The sequence below is a fragment of the Prinia subflava genome, chromosome 10 (assembly GCF_021018805.1).
Source record: "Prinia subflava isolate CZ2003 ecotype Zambia chromosome 10, Cam_Psub_1.2, whole genome shotgun sequence".
NCBI lineage: Eukaryota > Metazoa > Chordata > Aves > Passeriformes > Cisticolidae > Prinia > Prinia subflava.
Window position 1 is genome coordinate 28,608,090 of NC_086256.1, and position 18,305 is coordinate 28,626,394.

The window sequence follows — 18,305 nt, forward strand, 5'->3', positions numbered from 1 at the left end:
GATCGGCCGCTGGCAGCCGGCACGCCCCGGGCGGGGCGGGCCCTGGCCGTGAAAAGGCGTCTGCGGGAGAGGCGGCGCCTCCGGGCCGCGGCGCCTGACGGGATCCCGCCGATGTTGGCACGGTCCCGGATACCGAGCCTCCTCCTCCTGCCCCGGCTGCGCGCCCTCGCTCCCGGCCTCGCCATGAGCTCCGCCACCGGCACCGTCACCGTGCAGCAGCCCCTCAACTACCGCGCGGGCGCCCGCGTCCAGCCCGCCGACGGCGGGCAGCTGGAGGAGGTGTTCGAGCCGGCCACAGGTACCGGGGGAACCTCTGGGGGCAGCGAGAGCCTCGGTGCCTGCAGGGCCCCGTGTCCTCGGCTCTCCCCAGCCCACCCGGGTGCCGCCGGTGCGGGTGTCCTGCCCGGCCCGGTGCTCCCGAGGCAGCCCCGGTTCTCCTGAGGAGGCCCCGCTGTAGTGGCTTCGCTCTGCCTACAGCGTTTGGCCATCGTCGTTCCTTAGACTGAGATCGGCTCTCACTCTGGCAGACACAAAATGCAGTCTGACTTTGGCAAAACCCCTCGATTTAAATATCTCTGTAATTGTGTAATTGTAGTTATCGGTGTGTGGCTGATATCAGTATCGCTCCCAAGTGTTTAATCGTCCTGAGGAATGTGTAACGAGAATCCTGAAGAGGGGGGTAAAAGTGTAACAAACTCAGCTGCGAAACCCAGGAATTTTGTGGCGACTGGTGGTAATTAGTAACCAGAACAGGACTGTGGAGAATGTCAGCTCTTTTAATTAGGACCAGCTGAATTGCAGCACCTCTTCTATGGCTGATTACAAATCAGTGGGTTTCAGTGGGAAATTCTGTGCCTGCTATAGGTGGCTTGACTGAAGTTTGTGGGGTTTGGTGCAAGATCAGCCATGTTCTGGGCCCCTTTTCTGAGCTTTCCATCTCGTTTATTCGCTGTTATAACCGTGCCCAGGTCGTGTGCTGTGCAAGGTGCCCTGCTCTGGGGAGAAGGAGGTTGATCTGGCTGTGCAGAGCGCAAAAGCCGCCTTTAAAATATGGAGTCAGATGTCGGGCATGGAGCGATGCCGGGTGATGCTGGAGGCTGCCAGAATTATTCGGGTATGTTGAGTTCTGTCTCTGAGCTTCCTTGTGGGTTATTGTGGCTCTTGGGGGCTTCAGCAGGACTTGCAGAGCTCCAGGAGTTGCTCAGGAGTTAAAACTCACCTTTGGCCAGAAGAGACAGGAGGCTGCCTCAGGCAGGGCTTTGCTCTTATCACTGGAGTCAGCATCCCTGCATGCAGCTTTGGTCTTATCACTGGATTCAAGGCCAGTGTGTGCTTTCTCAGCTTAACTCTGTGAGAAAACATAAAGCTGAAGCCACCCATTTGGCATCCTGCAGGGTTTGTGCTTCTTTTAACAGCTCCAAAGATTAAATTTCACTGCACACAGTTTCAAAGCTGAAATTGCATAACCGGCATTGCTGAACTTTTGGCTTGTCGGAGGCTGTTGTTACATGACTGGAATGTGTCCTGGCAATAAGAGAAAGTAGGAGTGCTGGTTTTTATGTCTCAGATAATACACATGGGGGAGGATAACACACATAAGAGAGGTTTAACACAGACTCCTTTCTGAGATAACAGGTTCTTGGGCATCAGAGTTAATCTCCATCAAGGCACAGATCTGTAAGAACACAGACCTTCTCTCCCCAGTGTGTATAAGTCATGAGAAAACTTTTCTTTATGCCAAACTTTTGCTTTTGCCAGACTCCCAGAGCAGGGTAATGTTTCTGCCTGGGAGATGGACTGTTAAAGGATGCTTTCCAGCTGCATTTCTTTGCCCCTCTTCACCAGCCTCTGGTTCTGTCCTAATCTTGCTGTTTGCTCTTCCCAGTTTAGTTCTGCGAATTCTAATCACTGTTTGCCAGCCAGCTTCTAAGTTCATGTTTGTTCATCTTTTAGATAAACAGGGATGTTAAACATGACTGGGCCAGCAGTGAGCCCCAGCAGCTCTTCCTTTGACATTGCCCTGCACTCAGTCACCGTGGGGAAATGGATAAACAGCAGTTGGGAAGGTCCCTTTCAGAGATGACCATTTCTCATGACAGGATCTTGTTTGGGACTTGTGTGCTTGGGAAGCAGCTGTCTCCTTGTGGAGTTCTGCTCCAGGCTTCTCTAACATGTTGTCTCTGTCCTGTGCCTCTCACAGGAGCAGAGAGATGAAATTGCCACCATGGAGACCATCAACAACGGGAAGTCCATCTTTGAAGCCAGAGTGGACATTGACATATCTTGGCAGTGCCTGGAGTATTACGCAGGGCTGGCAGGATCTCTGGCGGGTGAGGACGTTACTGGAGTTTGCTCCTTGCTCCCTGTCACACCTTCCCTGGTAACTCCAATGGCACAAAGCCATCTTTGCTGCTGATTTCTCTGAGAGATGGACCATTCCTTTTCCTGAAGACCTTGGAAGGATTCTGAGAGGTCTCTGCCCAATGCTGCCGTGCTCTGTGGGCACTCACACACCTTCTGTGAGCTTGCTGGGCTAAAACTGTGTCTCTGCTCCCAGGCAAAGCCAGACATGACCCCTGGGGGCTCTGATCAGACAAGAAGGGACTCTGCTCTTTTCTACCTTCTGGCTGTTTCTTTGCAGGTGAACACATCCAGCTGCCCGGGGGATCCTTTGGCTACACTCGGAGAGAACCCCTTGGGGTGTGTGTTGGGATTGGAGCCTGGAATTACCCTTTCCAGATTGCCTGCTGGAAGTCCGGCCCGGCCTTGGCTTGTGGTAATGGAGCCTTTCTGCCCACACTAGTGTCTCTTCAAAGCCAAGTGATCCTCCGGGGGAGAGGGATTGCTGGGATGAAGCCTGCGGTTACCTTGAGTTGTTTAAAGATGAGCAGAATGTTCAGGCTGTTATCTGGCAGAAAGGGAAGGGAAATGGAAGGAGGAACATGCCAGGTGTCAAGAGGTTAGGAGTGCATCCAGAAAAACACTGATGGCTTGGCTTTGTACTAGACAGGGAAGGTCTCTGGAAATGTCTGCAGGGCAAGACCAGCAGCCCCATCTCCCCCAGCCCTCTCCCCAGCAGGAAGAAGCACTGCCACCCTTAGTTGCAGTGATCAGCTGAAAGTGTTTCCTCTGCTCTAGTGGGGAACTTCTGGTATCTGTTGAGACAAACTCACTGTGTGGAGTGGGGATTGTTTTTGTTTCTTCCCTGAAGCAGTTTGGGTGTTAACCCCACCTCGCCTGTAACCTCGCCTGTATCTGGGTTCCCTTAGGCAATGCAATGGTCTTCAAGCCTTCACCCTTCACTCCCATTTCTGTGGTGAGGCTGGCAGAGATCTTCACAGAGGCTGGAGTGCCCAAGGGACTCTTCAACGTGGTGCAGGGTGGGGCTGCCACGGGCCAGCTCCTCTGCCAGCACCCAGATGTGGCCAAAATCTCTTTCACTGGCAGTGTGCCAACTGGCATGAAGGTAAAGGCACCTGAGACAAGGGGTCTGTCATTGATACCTCCCTGAGCTTCTCTGCATGGGGCTCGTAGAGGCTGGGTGTGGGTCAGCATTTTGGGGGCTGAGCAAGGAGCTCACAGCACGGGCAGGGTCATGCTGGGGATCCAGTTAACCTGCTGGGCACAGGCTTGGGAGACAAACCCCTTGGTCAGCTTCACTTGCTTAGCCCCTGGTTGCAGGGAAGTCTCTGAGCTGCTCAGGTGAGTGTTGATGTTGGGAGGAGAGTACATGAGACAGCAGCACTGAAAAAATGTGTTCCTGGCTGCTATAAAGCACTAAAGCTGCATGCAACCTCCTGTTTTTAAGCAAGGGGATAGTTCCTGTGAGTTTCTCACCATCAATTTATTATTCCAAAATTAAACACTTTTGGAAATAAATTCTGAGTTGAAGGAGGGGAAATGTTGTCCTGTGAACGCTCCCTAGGTGCATGTACCTGTGGGCTGCAGTGACAGGTGGCAGCTACAGCTGCCTGCAGCTTACACTGAGCATGAGACTTCCTGCAAATGCCTCCCCAGGTTTTGTTGGTTTTATCTGTAAAAAACAGCCCCCAAACTGTCTGAGGCTGTCCTCAGTCTGAACTCACCACATCTAGGGAACTCAGCTTGCCCTTTGTGCTGCTTCTCTTGTTGGTGAATGGTCCTGCAGGAGCTCTCCCTTTGGATCCTCTCCCCACAGCCTCCCCTTGGCCAGTGGGTCACTTCTCCTTTGTGTCCTTGTTCCCCTCAGATCATGGAGATGGCAGCCAAAGGGATTAAGCCCGTCACCCTGGAGCTGGGGGGCAAATCTCCCCTTATCATCTTCTCAGACGCTGATCTGGAGAATGCTGTGAAGGGAGCCCTCATGGCCAACTTCCTTACTCAGGGCGAGGTGAGTGTCTGGGCAGGAGTGCTCCTCCCCAGGGAGGCGGGGTGGGGCCAGGACTGGGCACTGGGGCCAGCCTGTGACCTCCTGTAAGTGCGGGATGCCCTGATGCTCCCGTCTTGCCACACCTTTCCCAGTGTCAGAAGGGATGTCCTTGCAGGAGCCAGGGCAGGGTGTCCCAGCAGAGTGTGCCTGAGCCACAGGACACGCTTAGCCATGTCCTTCCCAGACATGGAGCCACCCTGGCACCCAGCACCCAGCTCAGCACAGCTGCTGCTGTGCCCTGGGCACCAGCCTGGCACTCACAGGCCAGGAGAAGCTGTGCTGGTGTCCCTGGGGGTGTCAGCAGGTTCCAGCCTGGTGTGCTGAGCCTGAGGACAGGGTTGTGTCCTTCCCAAATCCACAATATCCACCTGTGCTGCAGGTTTTGTGTAATCCAGTTGGCAAATTTGCTCATGGGGTCATTTGTGGGAGTTCAGAAGTCAGCTCAAGGTCTCTGCTGCTGGTGACCTGGTGCGTTTTTGCCACCTGGTGGCATCAGAACCACTGTGTGCAGCAAGGACTGTTCAGTGCAGTCATGGCCCGGGGTAATCTCCTTGTGCTCCTTGTGCCCAGGGACAAGTCAGCTGTTGTAGCAGCTATGGAGGGGCTTTTCCCAGAGCCCCTGGAGCAGGAGCCAAGCAGGGAAGGACTGTGGACTGCTGTGTTTCCTATTCTGAGCTGCCTGTGCTGTGTCCCAGGTGTGCTGCAACGGCACCCGGGTGTTTGTGGAGAGGAAGATCCTGGATACCTTCACAAAGGAGGTGGTGAAACGCACCCAGAAAATCAAAATTGGAGACCCTCTTCTAGAGGACACACGGATGGGAGCCCTCATCAACAAGCCCCATCTGAATCGTGTGCAGGGCTTTATCAAGCAGGCCAAGGAGCAGGTGAGATTGTGATGCTGCCTTGTGGCTGCCCTGAAATGTCAGACAAACACACTGCCAGCTGCCCTCCTGCCCTGTGTCTTCCCAGTTACACTGGGCTTTTTTGGTTGTTTTTGATTTACTCAGTGGACCACTAGATACAGAAGTCTGTGGGATCTCATGGGATGCACCCTGGTGTCCTGAGAGAATTGACTGATGTAGTTGCTGAGCCATTCTCCATAATACTTGAAAAGTCATGGCAGGCAGGTGAAGTCCCAAAACACCCTTTTCAAAAAGGGTGAACAGGAGGAGCCTGGGAATTACAGACCTGTCAGCCTCACCACTGTGACTGTGGGAAGATCGTGGAGCAGATCCTCCTAGAAGTTGTGTTAAGGCACGTGGAGGACAGGGACGTGATTTGAGCCAAGCACAAGGTGCTGCAGCTGGGTCAGAGCAGCCTCTGGTATCAATCCAGGCTGGGGGATGAGCAGATGGAGCAGCCCTGTGAGGAAGGACTTGGGAATGCCAGTGGATGAGAGGCTGGACGTGCCCCAGCCATGTGTGCTGGCACCCAGAAACCCCCAATGTCCTGGGCTGCATCCAAAGCAGTGTGGGCAGCAGGTGAGGGGGAATTTTGCCCCTCTGACCTGCTCTGGTGGGACCCCACTTCAAGCTCTGGAATCCTCAGCACAGGAAAAACACACGAGGAAAGGCTGAGAGAGAGTTGGGGTGGTTTAGCCTGGAGAGGAGAAAGCTCTGGGGATACCTCACTGCAGGATTTCAGTACATAACCAGGGCTTGTAAGAAAGATGGGGACAAACTCTTTAGCAGAGCCTGCTGGGATAGGCCAAGGGCCAGCCAGAGCTGGGCAGGATGGTCCTGGACTTGCCTGCATCCCTTCCTCTCCTGGCTCTTTTCCAGGGGGCAGAGGTGCTGTGTGGTGGGGACCTGTATGTGCCGGATGACCCAAAGCTGAAGAATGGCTACTACATGCGCCCCTGCGTGTTAGGTAGGATCCACCTCAGTCCTGGTACCGTGGATGTTGTGGGATTTCTCCTGAGAAAGCTGAGTTCAGTTTGTAACCTGACTCTGTAATGTCCCCAGCATGGACTGGCACTTGGATGGGAGTCCTAGAGAGAGCTGAGGCTTCCAAGAACTGCATCCAGGGAAATGTGTGCTGTTGGAGGGCCTGACAGGAATGGTGCTGTCGGTGCTTTTGAGATGCAGGGTGTGCCTGGCTGCTCTGCCGTGCTGGGTGCTGTTTCCAAGGCTGTGTGGGTTGCTGAATGCACAGGCTGTGCTGCTGCTCTTCCTCCTGAAGCACTTGTGCTCTGCCACGCTTCCAGGGAACTGTAAGGATGACATGACGTGTGTGAAGGAAGAGATCTTTGGGCCTGTCATGGCCATCCTGCCCTTTGACACGGAGGAGGAGGTTGTGGAGAGAGCCAATGCCACCAAATTTGGCCTGGCAGGTGGTGTCTTCACCAGGTATGGCTGGGCAGTGTTGTGGAATCATTCTGGGGAGGGGAAATACTGCAGTGATTTGTTGCTCCTCTTGCAGTGCCTGGCTTGGTTATCCCCTTCAAGAAAAGCTGAAGCAAGGGATTGTCAAAAGGGAAATCTGTAAATGACTGCACATCTCCCATTGTTTCCTGAAGTGTTGGGTGGGCCTAGCTGTCCCTTGGGTACTTCCCAGCCTGGCTTGGCCTGCTGCCTGCCTTCCTGCACCTCCAGGATGCATCAGGGGCCTGCTGTGCTGCCGTTGGCTACTTGCCTCACTTGCTGGTGTCCTTGAATTGAGTGCACTTGGAGCATCCTTGGGAGTCGGTGCTGCCTCCTCCGAGCAGGCAAAGACAGAGTAGGGTGGGCTGGACTCCAGAAAGCAGTGTGGCCTGCTGGCCTTCCTCCAGAGGGGTGTTGCCTGGCAGGGAAGGACGGGATCCAGCTGAATTGCCTTTTTCCTGCAGGGATATCCAGAAGGCTCACAGGGTAGTGGCAGCTCTCAAGGCTGGGATGTGCTTCATTAACAACTACAACGTCAGCCCTGTGGAGCTGCCTTTTGGAGGATACAAGTCCTCAGGTGAGCTGTGTGACCTCCCCTGGTACAGGGCAGCCCAGGGGCTGCGAGCGGGCACTGCCGGAGCCGTGTCCTCACCACAGCCCTTCCCGCAGGGTTTGGCAGGGAGAACGGCCGCGCCGCCATCGAGTACTACTCGCAGCTGAAGACGGTCTGCGTGGAGATGGGCGATGTGGAGTCCGTGTTCTAGAGGCCCTCAGGCAGCTCTTCCCTGCCACCCAGAGACGTGGATCCTGTACACAGCAATAAAGTACCCTGCAGTTGTCAGTGCCTGGGGGAAGCAGAGCTGGGGCAGCATTTGCCACCCTGCTCCTGCGAGGGGGGTTGTACGCACAGGGCTCAGCTCTGACCTGGCTGGTGGACAATGGGAGCTCCGAGCAGGAGGCACCAATCTGGCTTTGGCAGCAGCTCCTGCGGCCACAGAGGTGTTACCAGAGGCTGGCCAGTGGCCAAGGCCAGGCTTCCCAGGCTGTGTGCCTTGACTCCCATTGCCTTCCACCCTCCATCAGCTTCAGTTCTGGCTTCTTAACAGGTAGGACCCTACTCAGTGCACGTATAAGCTCTTGGACACAATGATTCCCTGTACCTATCCCGATCCTGTCTCTTCTGAAAACACATAAAAGCCTTAAGTGTAGCATTGTTTATTCCCTCTAGACACTTGGTAACCTCAAGTTTTGTTTTTTTCTATCTGTACCTTACTTACAAGTGGGACAAAACATTGTGGGGAGGGTTGGCTGATGCTGCCTGGGCCAGGCATGGCCCTGAGGATCACCTCCACACAAGAGTGGTGGCGAGCTCCAGCACAGAATAGTGAAAGCTATCTCACTTCCTTCCTGTAAACTTTGAAGCAACAGCTTCAATTGTTTGCCTACATCTTTTTTTAGTAATCAAATAAATACTTACTCTGGAACATCTTAGAGTGATGTGTATTGAGGGGTCCGGAAATGGGGCTGCTGCTGTATGGGTTAAATGAGCTGCAAGGTGGCTTTTTGATTACTAAAATCATAAAAGCTAGAAGGAACATCTCTGCCAGACAGACAGATTTCTGTAGTCCCACAAACCCAGAGTAGTTCTAGTATTCTGTAGAGCTTCTTAAGAAAACCCTCTGTAACTTTAGGATGAAAATACAGAACGAACAACTTCCTTTTATTAAGTAAGAAAACAGAAAAACACAGAAAGCCAAGGGTTCTAGAAGACAACAGAAGAACACTCCCTTTAGCAGCTGCAGCTCCACTCGCATCTCCAGCCCAGCTGCTGGAAGGCTGAATAGATGCCTGTGCCCACCAGCCCAAGGAGTGCCACGGAGCTAAAGGAACCTCTCTTTCGTTTTCTGGGATCTGGAAAAAAGGGCAGGATTTGTCAGTTCACTGAAAGACTAGCCCAGCCTGGAGACTGAAGAGAGAGCAGGAAATGCCCAGGGCACAACAGCAGGCAGCAGCTCAGGCATCCCTGCTGGCTCAGAGCTCTTCCCAACAGCAGGAAGAGCGTGCTGCAGTGTTGGCAGCCTGCAGCGCTGCGCCCTTTCTTCCACCTGGCTGGGAGCAGAGTCCTGAGGTCACTGCAGGAGCCCTGAGTCTCCAAGCCCCCTGTGCACGCTGTAGGGTCCTACCTCCTGTATAGTAGCCATAGGCATAGAAGAGTCTCCCAAAGATCCAGATGAGGCCAAGCCCAGTGGCAACTCGCTGCAGAGAAAGGAAAAGCATGAAAGGCTTTAGAGGCTTGAGCAAAGTCATGCAGGCAACGAGTGCTCCATCTCATTTCACCCCTGGCCAGCTAGCGAGCCAGAGCAAGGACCAGGACTGGAGGCAGCTGCTGCTCCAAGCCCTGCTCCACTGCCTCCAGCAGGTGTTCCAAACTTCTACCGTGACTCTTCATTTAGAGCTCACTCCCATGTGGCTCCCATCTGCCAGATGTGCCTATGCTGCTTCCTTCCCTCTTGGAAAAGGAGACTGTCTTCAGGAAAGATCCAATTTGTCTTTTGATGGCAAAGACAGAGCTACTGGATTTGGCCTCTCCCATGTGCCTGCCTCCTCCCAAGTTTTCAGTTAAAAATAATCCAGGCTTTTGTTGACTTCCTTTAGCAGGGCTTGGAAAAACTGGGCTGGAGGGATTCTTCACACTCAGTGACTGGAGGCTGCAAATGCTTTGTCTAAAAGGGCACCTTTAGGGGAAGGAAAGGGCTCTAATAGCTGAAACAGCAGTAATAAGTTTATTACTTGTGATTCTCCTCCAGAAGACCTTCTACAACTACATTTTAAGAAGGGGCACTGCTGTTAAGTGTGATGTGGCTACTGAAGGAGCTGTCTTGGCCTCTGGCCCCCCACCCTGCCCAGATCAGGGAGCCAGAGCAGAGTTCTGCATCACTTACCGGGTGGTAGAGTCCACCAGTGCCCAAAAAGAACAGGAAGGCAGGGTAGATTTCCAGTCTGAGAATAAAAGTGAGGAGGTTGTGTTTGTGCTTGGGTTGTTTACACAGACAAAACTCCAGAAGGGCAGAAACTGCAAACATCCCCTGCCAAGGGTGTTTTGAGCTCATTATGAGTCTCTGTGCTCAGTGCTGTGGCTGAGGAAAGAAGGGAGCTGGGCACACACAGTTTTAGGGGCTTCCTCCCAGCCTGTGCCTCTCTCTCAGGATACTCTTTCCATTTTGTTCCCTAAGCCACTCTAAACATTCCCCAGAAGTCGTGCTTCCCAGCGCTCCTCTGCTGTGCTGTTGCAGCCTGTCCACAGGAGCTAGGTGGACTTTGGCCTCTCCCCAGGGAGCACAACAGCTCAGCACCTTCTGGAAACAAGAGTTCTCACGTCTTGAGATCTACCCATGGAAGCAGATTGGCGGGAGGTGGGGAAAAGGAGATGGCTTCACAGCACCATCCCACGGTTTAAGGCATGGGAAGGAGCCAGCACAGCCTTCCTGCTGAGCACTGCAGGGCTGAGCCTGGATCAAAGCAGTGCAGCAGCACCTCTGGGGCTGTGGGCCCTGCCCCTCAGCCCTGTGCGTTCCAAGGCGTCACTCACGTGTTCTGGTGCGCGCGCTGGATGCAGTTGAAGATGTGCCCGTGTTCAGGGTCTGTGCTGTACATGGTTGGGTACTGCCAAAAAACAGACCAGCAGCAAAGCATCAGCAAGTGTGACCTGCAGCTCCTCTCCCCGGGAGCCCAGGGCTGCCTGGGTGCTTGCAAGACCAACCTGCAGTGGCAGGTTAGAGCCTGTGCCTGCCCTGGGGCCCACAAAACCTGTGTCCAAGGTCACTCTGGAGCTGCTGCCTGACTGCAGAGGCTTCCCCAGGCCTCAAATCCAGCCCTCTGTGCACCACGTGCCCTGGGTACATCTGCTCCAATCCTGACTTGATGCAGCAGGAATGGGATCACCCCAGCAGGCAGCTGGAGCTGTCCTCGTGCCCACCCGTGCTCGTCACTTCCATGAGTGAAATGGTGAAAGAGCAAAGGAGCAGTGGCTTGTGCTAAAGCCAAGCAGCCACTGCAGGCCATGGCCCTGACTCAGCTGTCCCCACCCAGCCCACAGCTCTGCCTGCCTTAAAGGCTCCCCAATGGATGCTGAGGGAAGTCACTTGAAAGACTTGTGAGAGGGCTCCCCCTGAGTCTGAGAAACCCTCCTGTCACTTTAGTGCCACTGTGACTCCTTTCCCCCAGTGCTGCATCAAGGCTTGTTTGCAGGGAAACAGGCCCTAGCAGTTTCTTGCCCATCAGTGCTGCCAAGCTCAAAGCCACATGCTTTCAGCTTGGTGCCAAGCACCTGATGTCCCAAATCCCAAGCTCTCTGGGATTTGGGACAAGCATAAGCTCTGTTATGCTTTCTGGAGAGCCATGGCAGCTCCATGCCTTCTACATCTGCGTGGTGGGGCAGGAAATGTCAGCAAGTCTCCCCAAACTGATCCAAGTGTCACCTAGCTTGTCAGCAGACGGGCTGCAGCCGTGCCCTGCCCTCAGCCCCAGCACTCACCTCCACACGGTACTTCTTGCGGGCCTTGCCCACGTTTATGGCAAGGTGCACGACCAGGAAAAAGCTGGCAGCCCCGGTCAGCATGACATAGCCATATTCCTTGGAGAGAACAGCCATCGTGGTGCTGCCAGAGAAAGGGAGCTGTGAATATTTTGGGGAAGTGCCAACACACGATGCGCGTGCATGGAAGAGTTGCTGAGCTTGGATCCCACGAGCTACCAGCACAAGGGCTGGCTGAAGGAGTTTGTACCTTTTGGAGCCTGCACACGCCAGGAGTTCTCTGCATAGCTCCTGTCAAGCCTTAAAATCACCTAAACATTGGTGAGAAGTGGTGTCTGGAGAACCTTAGTGCAGACAGGGCAGAAACTCACGGGCCTTTCCAGCCCCAGAGCTAGGGGCCACCAAATGAGGTCAGTTTATTTCCAGCCTGTTCCCTAAGAAAGATGTTTCTTCATGCACTGGGAACCAGACCTGTGGAACTCCTTGCCAAGGGACATTGTCAGTGCAGGCAGTTCTCATAAATTCAACAGAAAACCGGGCAAGTTCTGGGAATAAGAGGTAAATTGGGAAGTATAATAGAACCTGGCTCAGAAATCCCCTGAGTTGGAAGGAGCTGGGCTACATCAATGATTAATTTGTACTGCTAAGGTCATCCTTATATAAAATACTAATAAAACTCACCACCACAGCAATGGCAACTGAACTTTTGGGTAAAGCACCACTGGCCAGATGACTGATGCTCAGCCCTGCAGCTCCCAGGGACCCTCTCAGAGTCACAAACTGGTGAACAGCTCCAACAAAACACAGCTACTGGCATTTACCAACATGTGCACCAGCAACCAGGGGACACCAGGGTCTGTGTGGCTTTTGTTTAATGGTTCTGTACTCTCTAATGCAAGGACAGAAGCATGGGGCAGGAGGTGCATCCTGCAGCCTCTGCCATGCTGCCCCACGTTCTACATTCTCACTCTTTCCTGTTCACCAGCCCCCATAAGCCTGCCCTGCTCCACACAGAGCTCCCTCCCAGCTGCCAGAGAGCACAAGGGCCCTTCCCCACAACCATCCTGCACAGCCTCAAACCTCAGACACCTGTCTGGGTGACCTGGAGAACTGCATGACACAGCACAGCAGGAGACAGCAGAGATCTCCTCCAGCACCAGATAATTCCAGATAACTCCAGATAATTCTCCCCATCAAGCCCCAGTTGGTGCCTGTCTCCAGATGGTGTCTCCATGATGTAGTGAGGTTTTGGTGCCTCCTGCACCAACCTACCAGCACAATCTGTCAGTGTGGGGAAAAACAGGCCACCTCAGGGAACTGCTGCAAAGTCTTCCTCTTGCATCCCTCATAAGGGATCTTTGGGGACTAGAGGGTTTTATTTTTCATTTGCAAAGGATTATCATCCATGGAGCAAGGTGAAGACAACAGTTGGCTTTGTCCACAGGAAGTGCGGTTAACAATCATCAGTAAGAATATTAAAACCCTGAAGTAATGAAGAAAAGTCAGCTGCATGCACCTGTAATTAAGGTTAGCACCTGAGAGGTGACACACTAAAAATAGAACATGTAAAGCAGGTTGGTGGTCACACTTCCCCTTCAAATTACAAGGTTGTTGGAGTACTAGGCATTTTATCTTCCAGCACTAAGTTATAATCTGGGGAGCAAAGAACACGGCAAGCATTAAACCGGGTGTGTCATAAAACTGCTTAATCTTACACTCCTGATATCAAAGTGTACCTCAAGCCTTTGCTTTCACAATTCGGAGCCACATAAAGCACTCCAAAGTCGCCAGGACTCCCACGGTTGTTTCCGGATCGTGGTGCCCAGAGGGTTTCAGCAACCTTTGCCCGCAGCTCCAAGGGCTTTGCTGACAGGCACCGTCAAGGTGCACAGGACTCAACTTCTGCCTTTTACTCTGAGATTTTTCCGCTGGAGCTACAGACACGAGATTTTGGAGGGTGACACGGCACAGAGCGGCCTCACGAAAAGGGTCCTTTCCAAGGGTCCTTTCCAACTCTGCCACAACGCTGCAGGTGCTGTGAGGCAGCGCAGGCGTTAAGGCTCTCTGAACGGCCCCACGGTGGATGCGGACTGGGTTACCCGATTTCAGTTTGGCCCCTCGAGCCAGCAGAGCCTTCGCTCGGCCCGCGCTCCGTTCGCCCCCAGGGCCAGGCCCTGCCCAGCCAGGCGGGGCCAGGCAGAGCCCCGCGCCCTGCTCGTCCCACCGCCCCCTTCCCCCGGAGCCTCCCCGGCCTGGGAGACGTCCCCGGCACCTCCTCGGTTTTCCACCGGGACAATCGGAGTTACCTTGCCCTGGCAGCGTCCCCGGCCCGCCGGCCCCGCACTCGCCCTCAGCGCGGCGCAGCAGCCCAGGTGCCTGAGGCGGGGGAGGCGGGGCCGCCCCGCCCCCGCCCCGCCCGCGGGCGCGATCGGTCCGCCCGCTGTGAGGGAGGAGGGGTCGGGCTGTGCCCAGGGAGCTGCCCAGGAAATCTGCCGTGCCCCGCACACAGACAGCCTTGTCCTCACCCCTTCCCCCGTGCCCTTCTGCCATACCCGTTATAGCTAAGAGCTCTCAGCTTTGATTCGCATCTACAGTTTAATGGCCCTAAGTTGGGTAATTCACCCCGTGCTTGCTGAAACCTCCTGGTTTCCCCTGTTGTCTCACCAGACCCTGCAGTGTCGGAGTTGATGTGCTAGGTCATGTAAGCAGATACTTGGCAATGCCCAGCGCTGGTGGTAACAAGGATCTTAAATCTCCCTGTAGATGTAACTCTGACACTTCGGTATGGACACAAAACTCGTTTCCAAGAATATTTGGAGAGTGTGTAAGCGATATTTTTACTTTATAAAACATTCCAGTTTTAGGGTTATGTGACACAAAAGCAGAGCTGGACTTTCCAGTTCTGTGTGGGGGCACAGGCGGTCTGGCTGCACTGCAGGAGCACTGAGGGTTCTTTTGCTGTCACCAGTGTAATGGGAAAGAAAGGAAGAACCAGTGGGATCCTGGGTTCATAAAACTCCTGGTTTTAGTCTCTTTGCCTTTCCACAGCAAGAAATTCTTGGATTCTCTGGGGCTTTAGCAATCCAGTGATTCCCTGGGGCTCCAGCTATGTAGGCTGATCCCAGTAAGCCCTGCTAGGTTTTCTGGCCAGGAAGGGCCTGGTGACCTCCTTGGCTACAGCACAGTACCAGGACCTTTCCTGTATTTCAGTACCTTTTCAAGCCAGTCCTTATGTCCCTGCTGTTCTGTGGTCTCAAGGTAGGATGGAAGTGGAAATGCCTGGCACTGTGCTTACCTCTCACAGCTCCTCAAAATGAATATTTTGCCAGAATCCCAAATCCCAGTGGCAGAAGATTGGGTATAGAACAGCAAGTGAAACTGGAGCACAGATACTTCCTTCTCTTGCAATTTTATTTCACTTAAAAAAAAAAAAAAATCTAGGGTGGGACAACATGGGAAATCAGGCAGGAAGGGCCTGCCTTTGGTTCCCACAATGGGAGTTCAGAAGGGCTGATCCTAAGTGGCTGTGTCTTCCTCCTCCTCCTCCTCTTCCTCCCCCTTTGAGGCATGGGCCTCGTAGATGACAGCACAGACGCCTGCCAGCCAGGCTGCCATGGTGCCAGCAAGGAATATGCAGAAGCCAACGAGGCCCAGAAAGACATAATCCTGCTTGTACAGCTGGGTCAGGCAGCTGAAACGCAGCTGTGCCTCTGCTGCCGGCATCCTCAGGGCACGCAGGCCTGCTGGGGTGTAGCAGGTGATGTTGTCAGCATCTGCAGAGAGATGAGCAGAAGCAGGACTCTCTAGCCTGTATCATAATTTAATGAATAGGAGTCCTGGTGGAAAAGTTATTGCTAAAAGCCTGAAAAATAGCTGCAGACTTCACTCCTCCCCCCCCCCCATATGGCTTGAGTAAAATCTGACAGCCAAACTCGTGCCAAACCTATGCTAAACCCTTGCCAAACCACAACTCCCAGGTTGCCAGAATGTTTTTTGCAGTGTTGGTTCCATAGGATAATATTGCCCGCTGGATTATGCCACTGTGGCAAACTGCTGTCCCTACCCTGCTCATCTCTGCTGATTGAGCACTTTCATCTTCATACAAGAGCACCTGTGCTTGTTGTTGTTTTAAATCTCAAATACCTTCTGAAGTGATACAGCCTAAATTATGCTGGAATAATGAGGCTGCTGTGCATTTGACAACGAGGGTGTTTTGCAGTCAGGCACAGCCTTACCTGCTCTGTGAGGGAAGCAGAGGCAACCCATCAGTGATTCAGTTCCACTGAAATAACAACATACCCTGTCATATTGCAATATCTGCAGTGATAAAACAGATACTGCCTGCTCCCTTTCAAGTTAGTGAAGCATGAATGTGGTGCCTCTCCTTCCTCTGTGGGTTTTGAACCCCACAGACACAGTCACTGTGGTGGGCACAGGCTGGGCACTGCTTGACGGACAGGATGGAAGAGCCTGAGGGAGAGGGAGCCACAGGCTGGGAACTGCTCAGTGCATGGGATGGAATGTGAGTGGTGGAGGGGAACAAGGTATTTTATTGCATTATACCGTATTGTATATGACTGGGTGATGTTGTTCATGCTGATCTTGCTCCTGGTCCTGAGTAAAATTGGAGATCTTTTATCATCTGTTACCCAAATCCATGCAAACTTGGGCAGCTTTGTGTCAGCCCCCAGGCTGAGCTCAGAACTCTGGGGCGCAGACATTTCTGAACGTCAGGAGCCTTTCTAAAGGCCAGGCTGAGCTCTGCTTGCAGCAGATTCCAGGGCTTTGTCCCTGTATCCCTTTGGCCGGAAAAAACCCTCAGTTTAAGGCTGCTACTCCTCCCCTCCCCAACAGCCTGCAATGAGCTTTATTCTCCTTTTGCAGGGTTCAGTGGGTTATCTCCAATCTCACTGCTGAGAGCTGTACTTTATTCCACTGTTCCATAATTGCCTGTATGTGGAAAAAACCCCACCTTTATTGTCTATAAGGAGCTTACTACATCTAATAAAGACACTGAGATGTCTTTAATTCAGTTCTCTCCTACCACCAGCTTCCAATTGCCCTTCTCTTTTTTCCCCTTGGGCTCTTTTGTGTCCCTTTCTTATTCACTGGACAGCCTTTCTCAAACAATTTCTCTCCTGCAGCTTCTCTCTCACCATTGTGCTCTGCATTACTGAAACCAAAGCTCTCCTTGTTCATGTGTGCTGTGCTGTGTCTCTTTCCACTTTGGAAAAACCAAGTCCACGTGCTGCAGCTGCAAAGAAAAACATCACCCTTGGGACCAGTGTTTTTATGGGAAAGGGAACTGATGATTATCCTGCCTCAGCCTCTCCAAGGCCCAGTTACAGAATCTCTCAATATGATGGGCAACAGCTGATTTTGGGGTGGAGACAAGGCAGGAAATTCAGAGCAATGATTTTCCCAGTGCACATCTCCCTGGAGCCGTGTTGGGCTCCATGTTCTTGGTGCTGCATCCATGGGGTGCTGCGCAGGGACAGGGACACCTGAGGCTGGATCCAGGTGTTTTAGGGAAGCAGCAATGTCCCAGCTACAGACTGTGTCTCCCTGGGGATCTGAATGAGTGGGACTCTTCATGTGTGGAGCGTGTGTAACACAGCTGCTCCCACCCCTGGTTTGTGTGGCAGCAGAAAATGGCACCCACAGTTGACATGCAGTGGCATAGCCCCATGAAGTGAATTTTTGGGAAAGAGAGCAGAGGGCTCTCTCTGTTCCAGCAGGGGTGTGCTCACACAGCCCTCACCTGGAAAATGCACATCGCTCTCCATCATCCAGGTGACGAAGTCCAAAAAGGAACAGTTGCAGTGCCACAGGTTGTCACTGAGCCCCAGAAGCCTCAGGCTGGGCAAGTCCCGGACAGTGCTGGTGTCCAGGAAGGTTAAGCCTGTCCGGCTCACATCCAGGTGCCTTAGCCAGGTGTTGTTGGCAAAAGCATCCTTCTCGATGGCCACAAGGTTGGGATTGTCTGAGATCTTCAACACCACCAGGCTGAGGAGGTGGGAGAAGGTGCTGAAGGTGACCTGTGTGAGGTTGTTGAAGCTGAGGTCCAGATAGACAAGCTTGGCCACACCAATGAAAGTGAAATCCAGGTCATCCCCCAAGAGGTTCTTTCTGCAGTCCAGATAGACCAAATCAGCCAGGAAGCTCAGTTCCACTGCCGGCAGGTACGAGACGTTGTTTGCTGCCAGAATCAGCTGCCTGGTGTCCAGAGGGATGTCCACAGGGAAATCCTGCAACTGCTGCCCGGTGCAGTTCACCTCCAGGTACTGACAGCTACACTTGCTCGGGCAGTTGATTCCCTCTGATGCCATCCCCAAAAAAACCACAAGGCCCAAGGACCATGGTCTGCCTGAAGGAGACATGATTTGACACCTTCCAGGCAGCTTAGCCCTTTGTGGACTGCAGGCAGCCCTATGGAAGCTGCACTGCCCTGCCAGCCATGCCCAGGAGGTGTCTGGCTGCAAGGCTGTCGGGAAGCACTTTGTGTCCGTGGCTCACCTGAGCCCTTGGCGGAGTGCCCAGCTGGAAACCGAGCCCGGCTTTTACATCGGCAAGTGCGGAACAGTGGCTGGAGCGTCTCTGTCTCACACTCGGTGCCAGGTGACACCTCCGTGATGTCAGTGGCTTGCAGAAGCCGCCTGTTTTCGGGGACACTGCTGTGACCTTGCTGACCTGCTTCCAGCTGAGTGCAGACGCGGAAAGCTGTGCGTGGCACGGGAGCATGGGAACTTTGTGGGGAGAGTGTGAACGGCCCAAATTTTGTCAGAAATGGTGTCACAGTGCAGGAGGTGGTACTGGTTAGGCAATGGCTGGGCTGCCATTGTATCCTTTCAGGAGCCAGGAGGTTTTATCCCATCTGGAGTGTGCAGGTCTGAGGATCTCGGGACAAGATATGGAGATGTTGGAGCGGGTCCAGAGGGGCCATGAAGATGTTCAGAGGGCTGGAGCAACTCTGAGTTGCTCAGGCTGAGTTGGGGCTGTG

At 53.4% G+C, this 18,305-nt stretch overlaps 3 protein-coding genes across 3 annotated transcripts; 1 reads left to right on the top strand and 2 right to left on the bottom strand.

The window, feature by feature from the left end:
* The first annotated feature begins 86 nt into the window (after nucleotides 1-86).
* ALDH9A1 (aldehyde dehydrogenase 9 family member A1) lies at nucleotides 87-8,255 on the top strand. The gene is made up of 11 exons (XM_063406628.1): nucleotides 87-298; nucleotides 969-1,114; nucleotides 2,201-2,330; nucleotides 2,642-2,776; nucleotides 3,270-3,466; nucleotides 4,229-4,369; nucleotides 5,104-5,292; nucleotides 6,190-6,277; nucleotides 6,615-6,756; nucleotides 7,236-7,348; nucleotides 7,441-8,255. Exons 1-11 carry the CDS (start codon nucleotides 112-114, stop codon nucleotides 7,533-7,535), a joined length of 1,563 nt encoding a protein of 520 aa, XP_063262698.1. The 5' UTR covers nucleotides 87-111; the 3' UTR covers nucleotides 7,536-8,255.
* Nucleotides 8,256-8,470: 215 nt separating this feature from the next.
* MGST3 (microsomal glutathione S-transferase 3) lies at nucleotides 8,471-13,736 on the bottom strand. The gene is made up of 6 exons (XM_063406632.1): nucleotides 13,612-13,736; nucleotides 11,306-11,429; nucleotides 10,361-10,434; nucleotides 9,714-9,771; nucleotides 8,955-9,027; nucleotides 8,471-8,682 (listed from the first exon to the last, which is right to left on the bottom strand). Exons 2-6 carry the CDS (start codon nucleotides 11,420-11,422, stop codon nucleotides 8,561-8,563), a joined length of 444 nt encoding a protein of 147 aa, XP_063262702.1. The 5' UTR covers nucleotides 11,423-11,429; nucleotides 13,612-13,736; the 3' UTR covers nucleotides 8,471-8,560.
* A 1,020-nt stretch (nucleotides 13,737-14,756) lies between these two features.
* LRRC52 (leucine rich repeat containing 52) lies at nucleotides 14,757-17,700 on the bottom strand. Its single transcript, XM_063406792.1, has 2 exons — nucleotides 17,067-17,700; nucleotides 14,757-15,078 (listed from the first exon to the last, which is right to left on the bottom strand). Exons 1-2 carry the CDS (start codon nucleotides 17,683-17,685, stop codon nucleotides 14,822-14,824), a joined length of 876 nt encoding a protein of 291 aa, XP_063262862.1. The 5' UTR covers nucleotides 17,686-17,700; the 3' UTR covers nucleotides 14,757-14,821.
* Nucleotides 17,701-18,305: the final 605 nt, after the last annotated feature.